The 19,031-nt window shown below is 49.6% G+C and overlaps 1 protein-coding gene across 3 annotated transcripts in view; it reads right to left on the reverse strand.

The window, feature by feature from the left end:
* DMAP1 (DNA methyltransferase 1 associated protein 1) overlaps window positions 1–19,031 on the reverse strand; it is a 50,078-nt gene that overhangs the window by 25,919 nt on the left and 5,128 nt on the right. For all 3 annotated transcript variants that reach the window (XM_074962339.1, XM_074962338.1, XM_074962340.1), the window contains exons 3-6: window positions 17,753–17,844; window positions 16,455–16,650; window positions 2,753–2,911; window positions 1,130–1,297 (exon numbers count right to left, since the gene is read on the reverse strand). In XM_074962339.1, coding sequence (XP_074818440.1) covers window positions 1,130–1,297; window positions 2,753–2,911; window positions 16,455–16,650; window positions 17,753–17,844 — 615 coding nt within the window. The remainder of the gene's footprint in view (window positions 1–1,129; window positions 1,298–2,752; window positions 2,912–16,454; window positions 16,651–17,752; window positions 17,845–19,031) is intronic.

Genomic DNA, 19,031 nt, shown 5'->3' on the forward strand with positions numbered 1-19,031 from the left:
CCCAGTGGGTGGCTGCCAGACCCCACCCTGGGCCCAAGTTACTCCCCCGACAAACCCGATCCCTTGGTTTTCCCTTGAGGGAGAGAACTCAGCGTAACACGTTCTGCAGGGCTGCTTGGTCCAACGGGGGGACGAGAGTACCATGGATCAGTACCCTTGGCCTCTGGGAAGGCAGCACCTTGCGTCACCCCAATGACTCCTGTTACCCTGCACTGATGGGTGTCTGATCCAAACCCCCATGGGCCAAGGGAGAAGAGCAGCACAGCAGGACTGGGATAAACCGAGGGGCAGGAAGTCGGGTGAGTGACTGGAGGGAATTGCTCTCTCTCACCAGCTCCCTAGGAACACGGAAGAGCCGTCCTGGCAGCTCCTGACCTGGCAGCACTGGGACCGTCTGCAGCTAGCGACCATTAATTAGCCAAAGAAGAAGAGCGGAGCCTCATGTGCAACATTACAGCCCCCAGTATACTCCAGCAGGACTGGCACTCCTACCAAAGAACCCAGGCTTCGGCGCTCCTGCCTGCTGCCATGAGGGCTAGGTACAGCCTGCGCTCCCCAGAAGTCTGAGACAGCTGGGGGGAAGCCCGGCAAACGCACACCCTGGAGAGAGTTCAGAGGCTGCCAGGGATCTCACTTCATTTCAGCCCTTAGACCCAGGAAAACAAGGCTCGGGCCATGGCCTGTGCTAAAGGCTGGAACCCCGTGCTGGGTATTCGGCCACCTGCTGCCTTAGAGCAGCCATTGTCAATTTGTGAGCCCCAAAGAAGTTGTTGCTAGAGATCAGAACCCTGCTTCTCTCCCTTCCCCGCAACCTTCTGCCAAATAACTGTGCCAAATCGTTGCCCCACTGCGCTCGGCCTGTCTCATGCAGCCACCCGTTACTGGTCAGACACACACGCTGTAAGCTCTGGGGGACAGGGGCCACATCTTTGTGCAGTGTTTGTGCTGCGCCTAGCACAGAGGGACCCTGAGGCATGCCTGGGGCCCATAGGCACTACAGTAATACAGAGAAGGACTAAATCCTACAGGGCTTCCTCTGTGGCAACTGCCACAAGGCCTTGTAGGCTGCGCTGGGGAAGTACGATTGACAGTGGAGACGGTGTGGGAACGGGAGGCCCGGCTGAGTTACCTGCTCTGGAGTCCTGTTGTACAGCCTCTCCAGCTGCTCCTTCCTACGTCTCTCATGGCCGGCGTCAAAGACGGGGATTTTCAGGTCGGTGCCTGGAGCAGCGCGGACGTTGGCCAGCTTGGCGCAGATGTGGTAATACCGTTCCTTCAGGTCCTCCACTGACCTTTTCTGTGGAATACCCCAGAAAACGGATGGCGTTACAAGAGGGCTGAAGGAAACCCAGCTTCCAGTCTTTGGGGGAAGGAGGCCATGCCTCCAGAAGCAGGGCTAGGGAGAAGGAATAGCAGAGCGTGGAGAGGCCTGTCCCTCCTGACTGGCCCAGTTTCTGTGAGGGTCTGTGCAGGTTGCCACCCGCTGTTATAAGTGCCTTTCACTACTTGCCTGCCACTGCTGCTGTCTCGGGGTTACAGAAAAGGGCTGGAAGTGAAGAGACCTGGGTTCCAGCCTTGACAGTCACCGACTCATGGTGTGACTGGGAGAGCGCCTGCACCGTGCCTCAGTTTCCCTATCTCTAACACGAGATGATGATACCGTTCCTCCTTTATAACGTGCTTTCAGATCCTCCAGGCAGGTACTATAGTCCTACTTCACCAGTGTTATCCCTGTCACGCTGCTCTCTCTCTCTCCTGCCAGCAGAGGCTGGCACATGCAGAGGGGGCCCAAAGCTTCCTCCTGGTGGCCCACAAGAGAAAGCTGTTCTCAGAAGCTCCTACGCAGAAAATGGGGCCTGGTGTCTGAGCTCCCAGCCACAGGCCTGGATTTCACATGGAGCACGTGATAAATGCCTTGGGGCCCCGTGACAAAGAGCGCTAGTGATTCACTCTCTGCGCGGCATTGTACCGAATGAGGTCTGAACGGTGTGTGACACAGAGGTGCAAGATGCAACAGTTTCCCTGGATTCCCCTGCCTGGCTGGAACCAGGGCAAGGAGAGCCTGGGCTGCCTCAACCGCCCTTTGAGCTTTGTTATAAAGCTAATACTCTGTCCTGCTACCGCGCCCTTCATCAGAGCATCTCACAGGCTGTTACAAGCTTCAGAACCACGCAGTGACTCGGTTTCCACCAGCATGCTCCCCTACCTCACAGGGAAACAGGTTGGGCTAGTAGTTAGTGGAGAGGACTAAAAGTCAAGACTCCTGGGTTCTATTTTCAGCTCGGTGACTTGCTCCTTGCTTCACAGGCCTGACAAAGACTCGCGCAAGGTCATGACGCAAGCCAGTGCCACTTGCCGGAGAAGAACCCAGGATGTTGGCCCTTCACTGAACACTAGATGATCTTCCTGCCCAGAGGTGAGACTCGAACCCAGGAGTCCTGACCTCCAGGCCTCTGCAGTCCCCACTAGCTCAGCCTGCTTCTCTTTCAGTGCTTGGTGAGTTGGTTCCTGGCAGGGACAATTTTTTCAAGGGATTCTGACTTCCTAATAAAATGCAACAGGGAACCGACGTGAGTCGTGGCGGATTTAATTATAAACAAAACGAGCAGTAATACCCTGTGCTGGAAATTCAATATTCCTCCCTGCCAATAATTCATTCTTTTCCCGTAATTAAGTTGATACAAAGGGTAATTTGCTCCTCGCCACGCGGCAGGCTCAGCACACCTCCCGGCTGCGTATTCCCGGCACTCACCTTGAACTGCTGGTGGTCGTAGCGGTCATGGATCACCACAAAGCGCAAGTCGAACCTGCGGGAGAGGTCGAAGAGGTGATCCGTCTCCACCTTGGTCCAGGCGTCGTCATGCAGGTACATCTGATACTCCTGCTCCGAGTACACAGGCACCTGCACCGTCTGCACAGGGAGAGAGAAGGGAGGCGGCTCACTCGTCGGGCTGCCCCGCCCGCAGTAGCTGGGGCCTCTCTCAAGCTGCCCTACAGGTAGAGACAGAGCAAACCACAGGGCACAGACGGGCAAAGGGGCCATGAGTCTTTGCCCAACTGGTCCCCTTACCCGCCCAACAGCACCTCCTGTGGACACTGCACATGCCCCAAGGCAGCCACTGCCACAATGGAGCTACGGGGCCAAGTGGAAGGGGTCACGTGGGGTCCTCCAGCCCGCCAGGGTTTATTTGGTAATTATCCCTGTGCATTTCCAATGTGCCCACTGCCACCGTATCCAAGCACCAAGAGGTCCAGAAGACCTGCCTTGGCCTCCCAGCAGGGTCTCACTTCCACCAGCCCCCAGCCCCTCACTTCCAAAGGCCCGCCAAGGGAAGGTGTACAACCAAGAGGGACCTCTCTGAGAGGCAGGGACTCGAAGTCAGGGTCTCAGACATTATGCTCTGGGGATCATTCTCCGCCCAGACCAACCGTGTTCCCCATTCCACCTGCTCTCCTAGAGGGAACTACATGGCCAGGCAGTGGTCACCGGGCCCTAGCCTGGAAGCCCTGACTCAGGCTAGCCAAGAGCCTGAAAGCAAACAACCTCGTGTTTGCAGCTACCCTCCTCCCCATTCCACAAAGCCCTTCCAGCTCAGTCCTTCCTGCCCTCCAGCAGCGGCACCTGGGCATTCACTGTGGCCTACCAAACAAGGAAGGCTCCTGTGCTGTCATATATTCCCCCCGGCAGACTGTGAGCTCCTCCTACAGGCAGCACCTGGCCCTGTATTCCCCAGGCACAAAGGTCTGAAGGTTGGATGTGGTGCAGCTATGGGCCACCAACCCAGCTGCCACCTGCTCTCTTCCCCACCGTCACTGGCCCTTTGCGAGTGGACAGCTGGCCCTCACTCCTGTGTCAACCCTGAGTCCCCAGACACCGTCAGGGCAGGGAGCACAAAGCCAACACCGGGGTCAGTCCAGCCTGCTTTGCAAGGGTTGGACACTGGATGCCAGCACATCACAGGCATCACACGGATGCTCAGAGAGCAGCAGAAGAGCCTGCTGAAGTCACAACACGTGGTAACGCAATGGGATGAGAGTACAGCCTGCATCCTAGGAAAAGGGCTGCTCCTTTAATCCCACCCCCCTAGAGTCTGGAGGGCAACTTCCTGCCTTCGCAAAAATACCCCCCAACACATTTTAATAGGCCCCCGGTGCTGGGCACCTGAGCAGCACACCCTCCCCTGGAAACCCAGATCCCCTGCCAAGCCCCAGGCCAAGCATACAGAGCATCTGCCCCAGCTCCAGCCACCTCGGTGCAGCATCTCTGAGGGGCAGCCCCTTCTGTTCACGAGTGACAGGTCTGCCTGGGCACGGGGAGGCAGCCTGTCAACTGGCCGGGCACTGGGCAAACCTCACTGCACTCAGGAAGCATCTCTTAACCATGGAAATCAGGGCGAGAGCACTGCCTCAGACGGCTTATGGGACACCCAGACAGTGGGATCATTTACTTGAGTCTAAAGGATACAGGGGCTGGGAATGGGTGAGAACTACCAACCCGGACCAGGCTGGGGAATGGAGGAGAAGAGAGTGGCTGGCTCACCAATTTTGGAATGGGCCCCAGAGCCTCTCATCTCTAGGGGACAGCTACCCCGCCCAGGGACTGCTATTCTCTGACGGCGAGGTGTCTCTGAAACACAAGCTGCTGGCCCCACCAGAAATGGCTTGCGAGAACAGTGGACTCTCTTTTGAATTGTGAGAAGTGGGGCGGAGGCGAGGCCACGTCCTGCCTGTGTTAGCTCAGTGCCGTGCCGCACCGCAGCAGGATGGCCAGCATGATTAGGTGGCTCTGAATTTCTCAGAGCCTCCCACTGCGAGAGCGCTTTTTGGCCGGGGGAATCCCAGAGCGCTTCACCGCACAGATACACTCACTGAAGAGAGCCAGGCTCCAGCCTGGCATTCTGGCCCATCCATGCTACCTGCTAACACCTGGCAGGGGTATTTTGGGTGCGTCAGTGCCAGAGATTATCAGTGCCCCTTGCGAGTGGGCACAATGCCAGCACCCCTCAAAGGTCAACTGTGGGTACCCGGACGTCACCTTGTGAATCAGCTTGACAGCCCTGCCAATTGCTGCCCAATCACTGAACCCTTTGCAGGTTAGGGCACCAACACAGGAGATGCGGGTTCAAGTCCCTGCTCTGCCAGACTTCCCGTGTGACCATGGGCCAGTCACTCGGGCTCTCCGTGCCTCACCTGCTGCCCTGTCTCACGGCGGTGCTGAGAGGAGAAATACATTCAAGACTGTGAGGTGCTCAAATATTATGGGAATGGGGCCACAGAAGTACCCCGGCCTGCAGAAAGGTGCTGACGAGGCAGAGCTGACAGTCCCTGGACCCTTCCTCACATTTCCCTGACCTCCTTTTCTTCTGGCTTTAGACCTGGGAGAGGCACAGAGACTGCCTGGTCTTGATGGCTGGAGGCTACCTCCTGGCACCGGTGTCCATGTGCTGGTCTGGTATCTGTCAGCAGCCTGACACCAGGGACTGTACGGGGACGCTGGTGTGCTGCCCATGGCATGCCCCACCAGACTTGCGCTCCAGTAGAGCACTGGAGGAGGCCTGGCTACAGCATAGCAGCAGGCTGACAACACTCCGCTCTCACACCTCTCAAAGCCCAGACAGTGCAGTGCCGGTCAAGTGCTGGGCTTGGGTGATGGCTGGCTGAGTGGACAGGACTGAAGTGAGATGGGAATGGCTCCTCCAGACGGCAGCTGTTGTATCTGCTCCTTCAGTTCAGGGGGCTGTATCTGCCCTCAGAACAAGGAGCACAAGCTTGGAGCCCTGCTGGATTTTTGGCTTCTCCCGGTGTTCCAATCAGTAGCAGCTGCGAACGAGGCTTTCCCTCCTCGCTGCATGGCAAGAAGATTGTGATATGGACATTACCAGGTCTTGGTCACTTCCAGACCCGGTAATCACTAGGGCTACTGCTCATTTGGAACACTCTCCACTTCTGGTCACCCGTCTCAACAGAGAGACAGCAAAAGGAGATGGGGTTCTGAGGCGAGGAACAAGAATGATTAGATGAAAAGACTAGGAATGATTAGCTCAGAGAGGAGACGAATGAGAACATAAGAATGGGCACACTGGATCAGACCAATGGTCCACCTAGCCCAGTACCCTGTCTCTCTGACAGTGACCAGTGCCAGGACTTCAGGGGGAGCACACAGAACAGAGCAGCTGGAGTGGCCCACCCTTGCCTTCCACTCCCAGCTTCTGGTACTCAAAGGTTTAGGGTCCCCAGAGCATGGGGTTACATCCCTGACCATCTTGGCTAATGCCCACTGATGGACCCTCCATGAATTGATCTAGTTCTTTTTTGAACCCAGGTACACTTTTGACTATCACAACATCCCATAGCAATGAGTTCCACAGATTGACTGTGCATTGTGTGAAAAAGTCCTTCCTCCTAAACCTGCTCCCTATTCATTGGGTGACCCCTGGTTTTTGTATTGCGAGAAAGGGTAAATAACACTTCTCTATCCACTTTTTCCACACCAGTCATGATTTTATAGACATTATCACATTCCCCCTTTGTTCTCTCTTTTGTAAATGAACAGCCCTAATCCCTTTAGTCTCTCCTCACATGGAAGCCATTCCACACCCTTGATCATCTTTGTTGCCCTTCTCTGAACCTTCTCCAGTTCCACCATATCCTTTTTCAGATGGTGCAACCAGTACTAGACACAGTATTCAAGGTATGGGCGTACCATAGATTTATATCGTGGTATTATGATTTCTTTTGTTTTATTTTCTATCCCTTTCCTAATATTCTGTTAGCCTTCTTGACCACTGCTGTGCATTGAGGGGAAGTTTTTGGAGAACTGTCCGCTGTGACTCCAAGATCTCTTTCTTGAGAGGTAACAGCTAATTTAGAACCATCAGTTTGTATGCATAGTTGGGACTACATTTTCCAATGTGTATTACTTTTCACTTATCAGTGTTGAATTTCATCTGCCGTTTTGTTGCCCCATCCTCTGGTTTTATGAGCTCTTGAATAATTTTGTAACATCTGCAAATTTCGCCACTTCACTGTTCACTCCCTGAGAGAAATACAACTTAATGACGAGGACAGAGAAGGGAGATCAGGTTTTCTATTTACCTCTCACAATGCAAGAATGAGGGGACACTCAATTAAAGGGAAAGGTAGAAAATTTCAAAGGGAAAAAAGGAAAAGCTTGCTTATCAAACAAATTAACCAACCGGTGAACTCACCTCCACCAGATCTCATTGATAAGAGCCTAGCAGGATTCTAAGACCCATTAAACCCATATATGGGTACTGAGAGCAGCCAGTCATGTTAGCTCAGGTAGAGAGGGAAACCCTTGTGTTTCATGGCATAAGCTGACCACTGAACGGCAGGAAGCAGGGAAAAGCTTCCCTTTGGGGCAGGGGCTGTCACTTACGACGTGTTCTGCCCAGCACTCAGCACAATCGGGCCCTGAATGGGCCTCTCGGCGCCTGCAGCATAAATGATAAATAATTAAAACAGCAGCAGCAGGCTATTCCACAAATCTCCCACCGCAGGGGTTTTAGCTCTGAAGCCTCTGGCACTGCCCGCTGCTGGAGACAGGACCCTGGGCCGGATGGACCCTGGGTCTGCTCCAGTCTGGCAATTCCTGGGGAATGCAGCTGCCCGACTCCTTAGTGGGGTTTTTTGCATGGAGCTCGGCAGGCTGACACGAAATCGAGCGGAGGGGATGCACTGAGATTGGAGAGGGGTCTGGAAGCAAGTGGGGATGGAGAACCTGGTGGGAGGGAGGGAGAGAGATCAAACGAGGGCCTAAGCAGGAGGAACTGAGACTGAGACTGTGATGAAAAGACTAAGGGGAAAGGAGACAAGCAAAAGGAATCAAGCTTGGGGAGAAAGGGGGCAAAAGAGTCTGCACCCACTAGAGCACACTCCCCTCCAGAGCCTGGAATGGGACCCAGAATCCTGAGTCTCACCATTCCTCCGCCCTCGGCAATATCTGTGCAACGCACTGGCAAAGTGTTTTATCCCCCTCTGGTGCTGGTCCAGGCAGCAGTAGTATCATAGAATCCTAGAATCTCAGGGCTGGAAGGGACCTCAGGAGGTCATCTAGTCCCACCCCCTGCTCAAAGCAGGACCAATCCCCAACTAAATCATCCCAGCCAGGGCTTTGTCAAGCCTGACCTTAGTAGGTAGTAGGTTGCCATCCTCTATCAGTTACTCTCTTAGCTCAGTGGCAGAGGTGTGTGTGGAGGATCTAAAGGTTCCAACCCTGCTGACGACATGTGGGGGTGTCAATATGATGCCAGGTGATGAAATTTGTTTCTTCAGTTTGCTTTTAAAACCTAGGAAATGACACACACAAAAACGGCACTAAAAGAATATTATGAATGCGGCAAAGTCCAGCCCTCCAAAATTAGGAAACGCCAGAGTTCAGGTTGCCTTTTGTGCATGTGCAGGATATAGTCTTTAATTACATGGTCACATATTATTTCTCCATAGGACCCTGCCTCATTTGGCACAGGGTGGCCCTGCCCTGGGGACGAATCAGGGCTGTGCACTGAAGGAGGCTGTTGTCTGTAGGACCTGGCCCCGTTTGTTGCAGGAAGAGAAAGGATGGTCTCATGGTTAAAGGAGCTGAATGCTGCCCTGGGGAACTGGATTCTCTCCCTGCCCCTGACACAGAGTTCCTGTGTGATGTCGGGCAAGTCACTTAATGCAAACTTTTCACAGGGGTCCCTGTGTGTTCCTCATTTCTGGTGCCTGACTTGAGACTCTGGGGTCTGATTTGCAGAGGTGCGGAGCAATCAGCTGCAGCTGAGGTCCGTGGGAGCCGTGTTTGGAACATATAAAGTGCTATATCATGTTAAATACTCTGAAAAATCAGGTCCAAGCTGTCTCACATTGGGCACCCAGAATTAGTGGATACTTTTGGATTTTATCCTATCTGTGCCTCAGTTTCCCAACTGTAAAACGGGGATGTCACGGAGTGCCCGGGCGATGCTCTGGAACTGCTCCCCATGAAGCCAGTCAGGACTCTGGGGCAGTCGCCTTCCGGTGAGCAGCCTGTCCGCAGGGCAAACAGCTCACACGGCTTCCACCTTCCTGGGTCTGACCTCGGAGCATTCAGCATCCTCTGCCCCTCCGTGTGCTTCCCACAGCGAGACCGCTCAGGCGGGGCTCCTGGGGAAGCCAGAGGGTCCTGCACCCCAACTTCGCAGTCAGACGGGACTCTCAGCCAGCCAGTAAAACAGAGGTTTATTAGACGACAGGAACATGGTCTAAAACAGAGCTTGCAGGTGCAGAGAACAGGACCCCTCAGCTGGGTCCATTTTGGAGGGCAGTGAGCCAGACAACCACGTCTGCACTTCACTCCATGTCCTAGCCAGCCCCAAACTGAAACTCCCTCCAGCCCCCCCTCCTCTGGGCTTTGTTCCTTTCCCAGGCCAGGAGGTCACCTGATTCCTTTGTTCTCCAACCCTTTAGCTCTCACCTTGCAGGGGGGAAGGGTCCAGGCCATCAGTTGCCAGGAAACAGGGTGTCGGCCATTCTCTGTGTCCAGACCCCTGCACACACCTGCCCTCTAGGGCTCTCCAGTGATCATACACCCTTACCCCACCACCTAGATACTTAAGAACTGCATAAGGGAAATTGAGGCACCCCCACAATATTCGGAGGAACCATTAAGAACAGTCCCACTTCGTCACGAATCCTAGAATCTCAGGGCTGGAAGGGACCTCAGGAGGTCATCTAGTCCCACCCCCTGCTCAAAGCAGGACCAATCCCCAACTAAATCATCCCAGCCAGGGCTTTGTCAAGCCTGACCTTAGTAGGTAGTAGGTTGCCATCCTCTATCAGTTACTCTCTTAGCTCAGTGGCAGAGGTGTGTGTGGAGGATCTAAAGGTTCCAACCCTGCTGACGACATGTGGGGGTGTCAATATGATGCCAGGTGATGAAATTTGTTTCTTCAGTTTGCTTTTAAAACCTAGGAAATGACACACACAAAAACGGCACTAAAAGAATATTATGAATGCGGCAAAGTCCAGCCCTCCAAAATTAGGAAACGCCAGAGTTCAGGTTGCCTTTTGTGCATGTGCAGGATATAGTCTTTAATTACATGGACACATATTATTTCTCCATAGGACCCTGCCTCATTTGGCACAGGGTGGCCCTGCCCTGGGGACGAATCAGGGCTGTGCACTGAAGGAGGCTGTTGTCTGTAGGACCTGGCCCCGTTTGTTGCAGGAAGAGAAAGGATGGTCTCATGGTTAAAGGAGCTGAATGCTGCCCTGGGGAACTGGATTCTCTCCCTGCCCCTGACACAGAGTTCCTGTGTGATGTCGGGCAAGTCACTTAATGCAAACTTTTCACAGGGGTCCCTGTGTGTTCCTCATTTCTGGTGCCTGACTTGAGACTCTGGGGTCTGATTTGCAGAGGTGCGGAGCAATCAGCTGCAGCTGAGGTCCGTGGGAGCCGTGTTTGGAACATATAAAGTGCTATATCATGTTAAATACTCTGAAAAATCAGGTCCAAGCTGTCTCACATTGGGCACCCAGAATTAGTGGATACTTTTGGATTTTATCCTATCTGTGCCTCAGTTTCCCAACTGTAAAACGGGGAAAACACCACCCCATCACCTCAGAGGGTGTTGTGAAAATAAATTCGTTAATGCCTGTGAAATAGTAAGATACTGTAGTAATGTGCAACATAGCAAAGCCCAGGAGGAAAACAGTCATTCTGTCTTCAGAGCAGGGTTTGAATAGTGTGCTGTGAGTAAGGCATGGGGCGACACAATGAACAGCTGCTCAGGAAGTGAGCCTCATTCACCCTGATCCTATGGGTCCTATGGAAAAAACGAGTATGTGATCATGTCACTAATGACTATCGTAAGCAAGGGGGCCGAATTAAGGTTGCCGAGGCAACCTTAATTCTGGCATTTCCTAGCTCTTCTGTGCTTGACTTTGCAATCTTAATAATGTTCTTTTAACACTTTTTTGTGGGTTTTACATATATTTACATAAAAACACTAGCCACTGAACCACAGTCATGTCTGACACAGAAGACAGCAGCTATTTATAACAAAGCACAGCAACATTTCAAATTGGACAGTTTGCGACTAACGCCAGCTACGCACCCTAGGACAGGAAGCAAAGTAAACTGCACTTAGTGCTCCGCATTTTCCACTTTTACCGATAAATTATCAGGTTTTTTTAATTAATGCAGTTCAATTTTTACTGATTTACATCCATTTATCAATTCACTCAATTTTTTTGGATTTTTGATTTAGTCCTATATGGAGCACAGGATCAGGTCCAAGAGGTGAATAGAGCTGGACCGCTTGGTAACCGTGACCATAATGTAATTAAATTTAACACCCCCGCTGTGAGGGGAAAGCCTCACAGCGGCCCAACACTGTAGCATTTAATTGCAGAAAGGGGAGCTACTCAAAAAAAAGAAGGCAGCTAAACAGAAATTAAAAGGTACGGCGCCAAACGTTGAAATCCCGGCAAGCTGCATGGAAACTTTTTAAAGACACCATAACAGAGGCTCAACTTAGATGTATACCCCAAATTACAAAACACAGTAAGAGAACCAAAAAAGCACCACCGTGGCTAAACAACAAAGTGAAAGAAGCAGTGAGAGACAAATAGGCATGCTTTCAAAAGTGGAAGTTAAATCCTAATGAGGAAAATAGATAGGAGCATAAACTCTGGCAAATTAAGTATATAAACTAGAAAGGCCAAAAAAGAATTTGAAGAACAGCTCGCCAAAGACTCAAAAAGTAATAGCAAAAATATGCGTAAGTGCATCAGAAGCAGGAAGCTGCTAAGCAACCAAAGGGGCCACTGGCCGATCGAGGTGCTAAAGCAGCACTCAAGGACGATAAGGCCATTGCGGAGAAATGAAATGAATTCTTTGCATCGGCCTTCATGGCTGAGGATGTGAGGGAAATTCCCAAATCTGACCCATTCTTTTTAGGTGACAAATCTGAGGAACTGTACTAGATTGAGGTGTCATTAGAGGAGGTTTTGGAACAAATTGATAAACTAAACAGTAATAAGTTACCAGGGCCAGATGGTATCACCCAAGAGTTCTGAATAAACTCGAATGTGAAACTGCAGAGCTACTAATTGTAGTTTGTAACCTATCATTTAAATCAGCTTCTGTACCAAATGCCTGGAGAATAGCTAATGTGACGCCAATTTTTAAAAAGGGCTCCAGAGGTGATCCCGGCAATTACAGGCCAGTAAGCCTGACTTCAGTACCGGGCAAACTGGTTGAAACTATAGTAAAGGACAAAATTGTCAGACATATGGATGAACATAATTTGTTGGGGTAGAGTCAACATGGTTTTTGTAAAGGGAAATCATGCCTCACCAATCTGCTAGAATTCTTTAAGGGGGTCAACAAGCATGTGGACAAGGGGGATCCAGTGGACATAGTGTACTTAGACTTTCAAAAAGCCTTTGACAAGGCCCCTCACCAAAGGCTCTTAAGCAAAGTAAGCTGTCACGGGATAAGAGGGAAGGTCCTCTCATGGATTCCTAACTGGTCAAAAGATAGGAAAGAAAGGGTAGAAATAAACGGATGATACAGAATGGAGAGAGGTAAATAGTGGTGTTCCCCAGGGGTCTGTACTGGGCCCAGTCCTATTCAACATATTCATAAATGATCTGGAAAAAGGGGTAAACAGTGAGGTGGCAAAATTTGCAGATGATACAAAACTACTCAAGATAGTTAAGTCCCAGGCAGACTGTGAAGAGATACAGAAGGATCTCACAAAACTGGGTGACTGGGCAACAAAATGGCAGATGAAATTCAATGTTGATAAATATAAAGTAATGCACATTGGAAAATATAATCCCAACTATACATATAAAATGATGGGGTCTAAATTAGTTGTTACCACTCAAGAAAGAGATCTTGGGACTGGGAGTCATTGTGGAGAGTTCTCTGAAAACATCCACTCAATGTGCAGCAGTCGTCAAAAAAGGGAACAGAATGTTGGGAATCATTAAGAAAGGGATAGATAATAAGACAGAAAATATCATATTGCCTCTATATCAATCCATGGTTCGCCCACAGCTTGAATACTGTGTGCAGATGTGGTCGGCCCATCTCAAAAAAGATCTATTGGACTTGGAAAACATTCAAAAAAGGGCAACAAAAATGATTAGGGTTATGGAATGGCTGCCGTATGAGGAGAGATTAATAAGACTGGGACTTTTCAGTTTGGAAAAGAGACGACTAAGGTGGGATATGATAGAGATCTATAAAATCATGACTGATGTGGAGAAAGTAAATACGTGAACACAAGAACACAAGAACTAGGGGTCACCAAATAAAATGAATAGGCAGCAGATTTAAAACAAACAAAAGGAAGTATTTTTTCACACAACGTACAGTCAACCTGTGCAACTCTTTGCCAGAGGATGATGTGAAAGCCAAGACTATTACAGTGTTCAAAAAAGAACTAGATAAGTTCATGGAGGATAGGTCCATCAATGGCTATTAGCCAGGATGGGCGGGGATGGTGTCCCTAGCCTCTGTTTGCCAGAAGCTGGGAATGGGCGACAGGGGATGGATCATTCGATGATTCCCTGTTCTGTTCATTCCCTCTGGGGCACCTGGCATTGGCCACTGTCGGCAGACAGGATACTGGGCTAGATGGACCTTTGACCTGACCCAGGCTGGCCATTCTTATGGGTACTTATTTTTGTTAAATACTAACACTTTACGTGATGGTTGTGTGCTGCGGCTCTGAGAATGAAGCAGTTCCGCAGTGTACAACCCAGAACACACACACACACTGTGGAGGTCGGAAAAATCAAGCAATGTTAATATAGCACTATGATTGGCTCACAAAGAGATGCTGCCTGCCGGTCCGTTTAGTGCGTTGCTGAATTTAAACAATCAATCCTCCACAGGTAAAGATAAGGTAAAAAGGCAAACATGGGGCAAAAACCACAAATCTATGCCCGAATACCAACAAGAAAAGCAGTGCTTTCCAACTTTCCAAGGAAAGTAAAGACAGGCGCAAAGAGGATGCATTGTGCTGCAAATACTGCAGCACTGAGGTCAGTGGTCAAAGTCAAAAGCAAGCAACACAAGAAGCTTAAAGAAGAAAGCGAGCTTCAGGACAAACAGTCAATATCAGGGGCTTTCACCAGGGCTTTAACAAAAGGGAGGACACAGCACGATTGTGTCAATGAATCTGTACGTGCTCTTTGTTTCACCCAACGACCGCTGTTAATTGCAGAGGAGCCTATTGATGACTTTATACGACAATCCTGTCCAGCTACAAAACCCTTCCTACCGCAGACAACCTCACCCGTAAGTATCTGAAAGAAAACGGCAACGCGGTAGCACCTAAACCGATGGAACGACTTGAAGGAAATGTGCTGCCTAGTCTGATTTTTGACAAGTCTCCTTGATGCTTTGGACCGTCCGATTCTTGGCCTTTTGTTTTCCGGATATTGATTTCAAAGCGAATAAACCCGCATTGCTTTGTGCCGACGTGACATTCATCCCCTCTGCTGCATCGACAAAACGGCTGTCAGCAATAACTGGCATGTTTGAGATGCACCAACTAACTTGGGAAAATGTGGCCACAACTAACGCAGATTCTGCTTCCTGCATAGCTAAGCTGGCACAGAGATTAAACTCCATCAGAAACCGGAGCTGCTATGTAGTACCTGTCTTCTCATCTGATTAACATTGCGCTGTCAGCAGCAACTGCTACAGAGGAAATGAAAGATGTGAAATCTTGCATCTCCGGATTTGGGGCCATTTTCAAGCATGCGAACAGGCTGAAGGCTGTGTTTTACACAGTGTGAGACGAGCACAAAGCCGACTGCTGTTTACCCACCACGGCTGGGCCACATCAGTAAATGAGTTTGTACTTCACTGCCTGCCGTGTAAATCATGTGTAGAGTGTGCCACTGCATCTCCGAGATCAGCCCAAGTTTGTTGGTTCTAAAGAAAAACTCTGAAGAGATGGGCAGATAACCAGGGTGACTGTGAGATTCTGCGCACCAGGGTAATGGTTGCTGTTGAAAAGTTGCAATCACTGTGTGACACACAGAAACACTGGAGTTTTCTCTGACTACTGCCAACATGTTTGCCAATACAGACGTTTACCGGATCATGCTAACCAAAGTCTCAATTGAATTAAGCACAAAAGCTGAAGGAGAAAGATACAGCGAGAAAACCCAGCTGTTTCTAGAAATCCTTCTGACCCCGGAACATGAGAAAACAAAAAATTATTTAAAACCTTCGACACAACACCCAGGGAGAAATGGGAGATGACCGTGGCCCATAATCTGAACCTCAAAGTGTTTGGTGCCAAAGGTTCTTTTTGCAATGTCATCCAGGTGTTGCACCCCTTCCTCCAGGTGAATTTTACAGCAGACTATGATTGTTATGCCAGAGTGTTTCAACCATTTACCACTAAAGAGGAAATTTTAAATCTGAAAGGGGAATTTACTACTCACGTGAACTTGCCCACCCCTGACAATGCAAAACTGGATGTGCTGGCTTTGTGGAACAGTGATCCAGACACACTTCCCAACGTCACCAAAGTGGCATGGAGGGAGTGCACCCCCTGATTCTACCGATGCAGAGTGCTTATTTTCAAAGTGGGACTACCTCCAAGACAGCAAGAGGCTCAACATGAGTGAGGAGACTTTTGAAGACCATTACCTGAGCGCACACAAACCAGGATTTCTGGACAAGCTACTAGCTCTGAGAGACAAAATACACCTTTAAACATTTTAAAAAAAAAAATCTTAAATTATAGTCGTAAAATGTAGATATTATAAAAGTTCCCCCCCGCCCCCGATTTTTTTATTTGTAACCCAATTTCATCCCAGTTTTAATGTTTGGAAAATAAACACTGAAAAGTTTCCAGATATTTGTAAAAAAATAAAATAAAAATAAAAACTGAAAACACGGAACACTAACCGTACCACACCCAACCAAAACCCCAGTGGAAATTTCAGGTAGGTGGAACGTAATTATTTGTGTTGGAATTTGGCAAGGAAACTGCAGCCAACACCCAAAATTTGCCACGTGATCCAGGGTGACAAGGGTAAAGACCTTGTCTTTAAGTCTCATTCAAGACATGAGCCCTCTTGCTACACAGCAGCCCCGAGATCCATGATGGGGCTCTGAGTCAGTGCTGACGCAGAGGGAACAACGCTGTCCCCTACTGAATCACCCACAGCACTCCCTGGAGCACCAAGGCTGTACTGCCAAGCTCGGATCCCATTCCAAACCCACTGAGCTCGAAGGATCAGGTGAGACTGCAGCCTGAGGTCGCAGGCCAGACTGCAATTGAAAATGCTACTGCCCAATATAGCACGAGTCCCTGTGTGGAAGGAAGGGGCTTCTCAGGCTCTCATCTGAGACACTGTGCAGAGGGTAGCTCCCTGCTGCGTAATGACAGCCAGCCTGTCCACTTCCCCCATCCCCACATGCTCCCACTTACTTTATTGAACCTGGCGAAGGGGTAATCCTTTCCCTCCTCTGCGGCCCTCCTCCAGTGGTAGAACATGGCCCCGTCTTTCCTCGCGGGGTTGGTGAAAGGCATCCACTTCCAGGGCCGCACTTTCTTGGAGCCCAGCTTCGCCTTGACTGTGCGGTAGCCCTGCGTCGTGTCACTGGGCAGCAGCGGTGGTGCATCCCTGCAGAGGAGAGAAGGCCCGGCTGAGAGAAGCAGCAGTCCACACTGCACTCCTCTGGAGAGTCTTTGCCATGGATCCTGGCAGCGCGGTAGGTAGTGCAGGAGACCTGGGTTCAAGCCCCATTCCTGGTTTTGCACCCCCCAGGACGCAGACACCACACATAGCTCCGGGGTGACATTCTGGCTTTGGGTCACGCAGCAGCATCCACCCCGCAATCGCCCTGAATCAACTCAAGCTCACCACTGAGAGCTCCAAAGGGGAGTCAAAGCCACCACGGTATAAAGAGTGATGAGGGTGCAGAGCCTGCTAGCCAGGTGAGATTCATTGTGTGTCAATGGAAAGTCACATACCTGGACCTGGAGATGGAACAAACAGCATGGAGGCGTTTGAAAGGAAGAGCTGTCTGGAAAGCAGACAGTGCTAGAGACCTCTGGGCCGATAGCACAGTCCATAGCAAATGCCATATTTGGGGTTAGGAAGGAATTTTCCCCCTGGTCACATTGGAAGAAACCCTGAGGGGGTTTCGCCTTCCTCTGCAGCATGGGGCATGCGTCACTTTCAGGTTTAAACTAGTGTAAATGGGGGATTCTCCATAAACTTGAAGTCTTTAGATCATGAGTTGAGGATGTCAGTAACTTAGCCAAAAGTTAAGGGTCTGTTACAGGGTGAGGTTCTGTGCAGTGAGCAATGTGCAGGAGGTCAGGCTAGATCATGATGGTCCCTTCTGATCTTAAAGTCTATGAGGTTGCAGCATAACACTTGCGGAAACAAAAGCTGGTGTTGCTCTGGGTGGCACACACAGGGGAATTAGATACAAAAGGGCATATATGCTGCCCCAGGTGATGCAGCTCTGGAGTGACTGCACTTTTCTCATCACATGCACAGAACAGAGCCTCCCCATTCTGGAATGAGAAAGAAAATATAAACAAGAGAAACAAAAATGATAAAAAGCCTGGAGGAGATGAGACTGAAGGTGCTAAATTTTAGGGGCTGGATTGTCAAAGATTCCAAGTGTGACTAGGCCAGGCACTGACAGACTGGAGCCATTGGTGGGTGCCAGTTCTCCCATGAAACTGTGAGAACACTAACCAGAGACGCTTACTTTTTATCGGAGTAGAGAAGCGCATAAACCTCTCGGTGCATCCCCTCCGGCCTCTTAAATGTCAGCGTCTCAGATGATTTCTTGGATTTTTTCTGAAACAGAAGATTTTGGTTATAGATTGAGAGTTTAAGGCAGAAAAGACCATTAGATCACACAGACTGACTTCTTCTATATATCACCGGCTATTATATTTCACCCAGTTATCCCTGTATGGAGCGCAATAACTTGTGTTTGGCTTTCAGAAAGGTGTCCCGTCTTGATCTGAAAGCATCAGGAGATGGGAAATCCACCACTTCCCTTGGTAGTTTGTTCCAGTGGTTTAATCACGCTCACTGTTAAAAATGTGTGCCTTACTTCTCACTGAATTTGTCTGGCTTCCACTTCCAGCCATTGGTCCTTGTTCTGCCTTTCTCTGCTAGATTAAAGAGCCTTTTACTACCCGGAATTTTCTCCCCAGGAAGGTGCTTATACACTGTAATCATGTCACCTCTCAGTCTTCTTCTTCATACACTAAACAGACTGAGCTCTTAAAGTCTCTCACAGTAAGGCATTTTCTCCAGCCCTCAAATAATTTTTGTTGCTCTTTTCTGCACCCTCTCCAGTTTTTCAACATCTTTTTTAAAATGTGGGCACTAGAACTGGACCCAGTATTCCCGTATCGATCTCACCAGTGCCGTCTACAGAGATAAAGTCACCTCCCTACTCCTCCAGCTAGCACTTTTTGAATATTGGGACATTAGAGCTCTTCTACTCTTCTGGCGTTATCCCAGTATTCCAAGAGTTATAAAAATGAACATCAGTGAGCCAGAGATCTCCTCAAGACAACTCTTTTAGGACTCTTGGTTGCAAAATATCCAGGCCTCTTGATTTTTAAGTATTTATTTCTAGGAGATATTGTTTAACACCCTCCTTAGTTACTAAGGTACTGGAAACTACTTCATTGTCATGCATCTTTCCAAACACAGAACAGAAATATTTATTGGACACTTCTACCTTTTCTGCATCATTAACAGTTTTACATCTTCACCTAGTAATGGCCCTATACCATTCTTGGAATTTCTTCTGTTACTAATATACTTTAAAAACTCTTTATTTTCCTTAGCCCTGCCAGCTGTGGAGTTTTCCCTTATGACTTTAGCTTCCCTTATCAATTTTCTACTTTTGATAGCTTCCTAACTTATATTGATTATCTATTTCCCATTTACTCCATTTGTCATATGTTGCTTCCCCACGACTGCTGCCTTCACTCTGTCATGGAGCTAGGATGGGATTTTAATCA

The sequence above is a fragment of the Natator depressus genome, chromosome 8, assembly GCF_965152275.1.
Source record: "Natator depressus isolate rNatDep1 chromosome 8, rNatDep2.hap1, whole genome shotgun sequence".
NCBI lineage: Eukaryota > Metazoa > Chordata > Testudines > Cheloniidae > Natator > Natator depressus.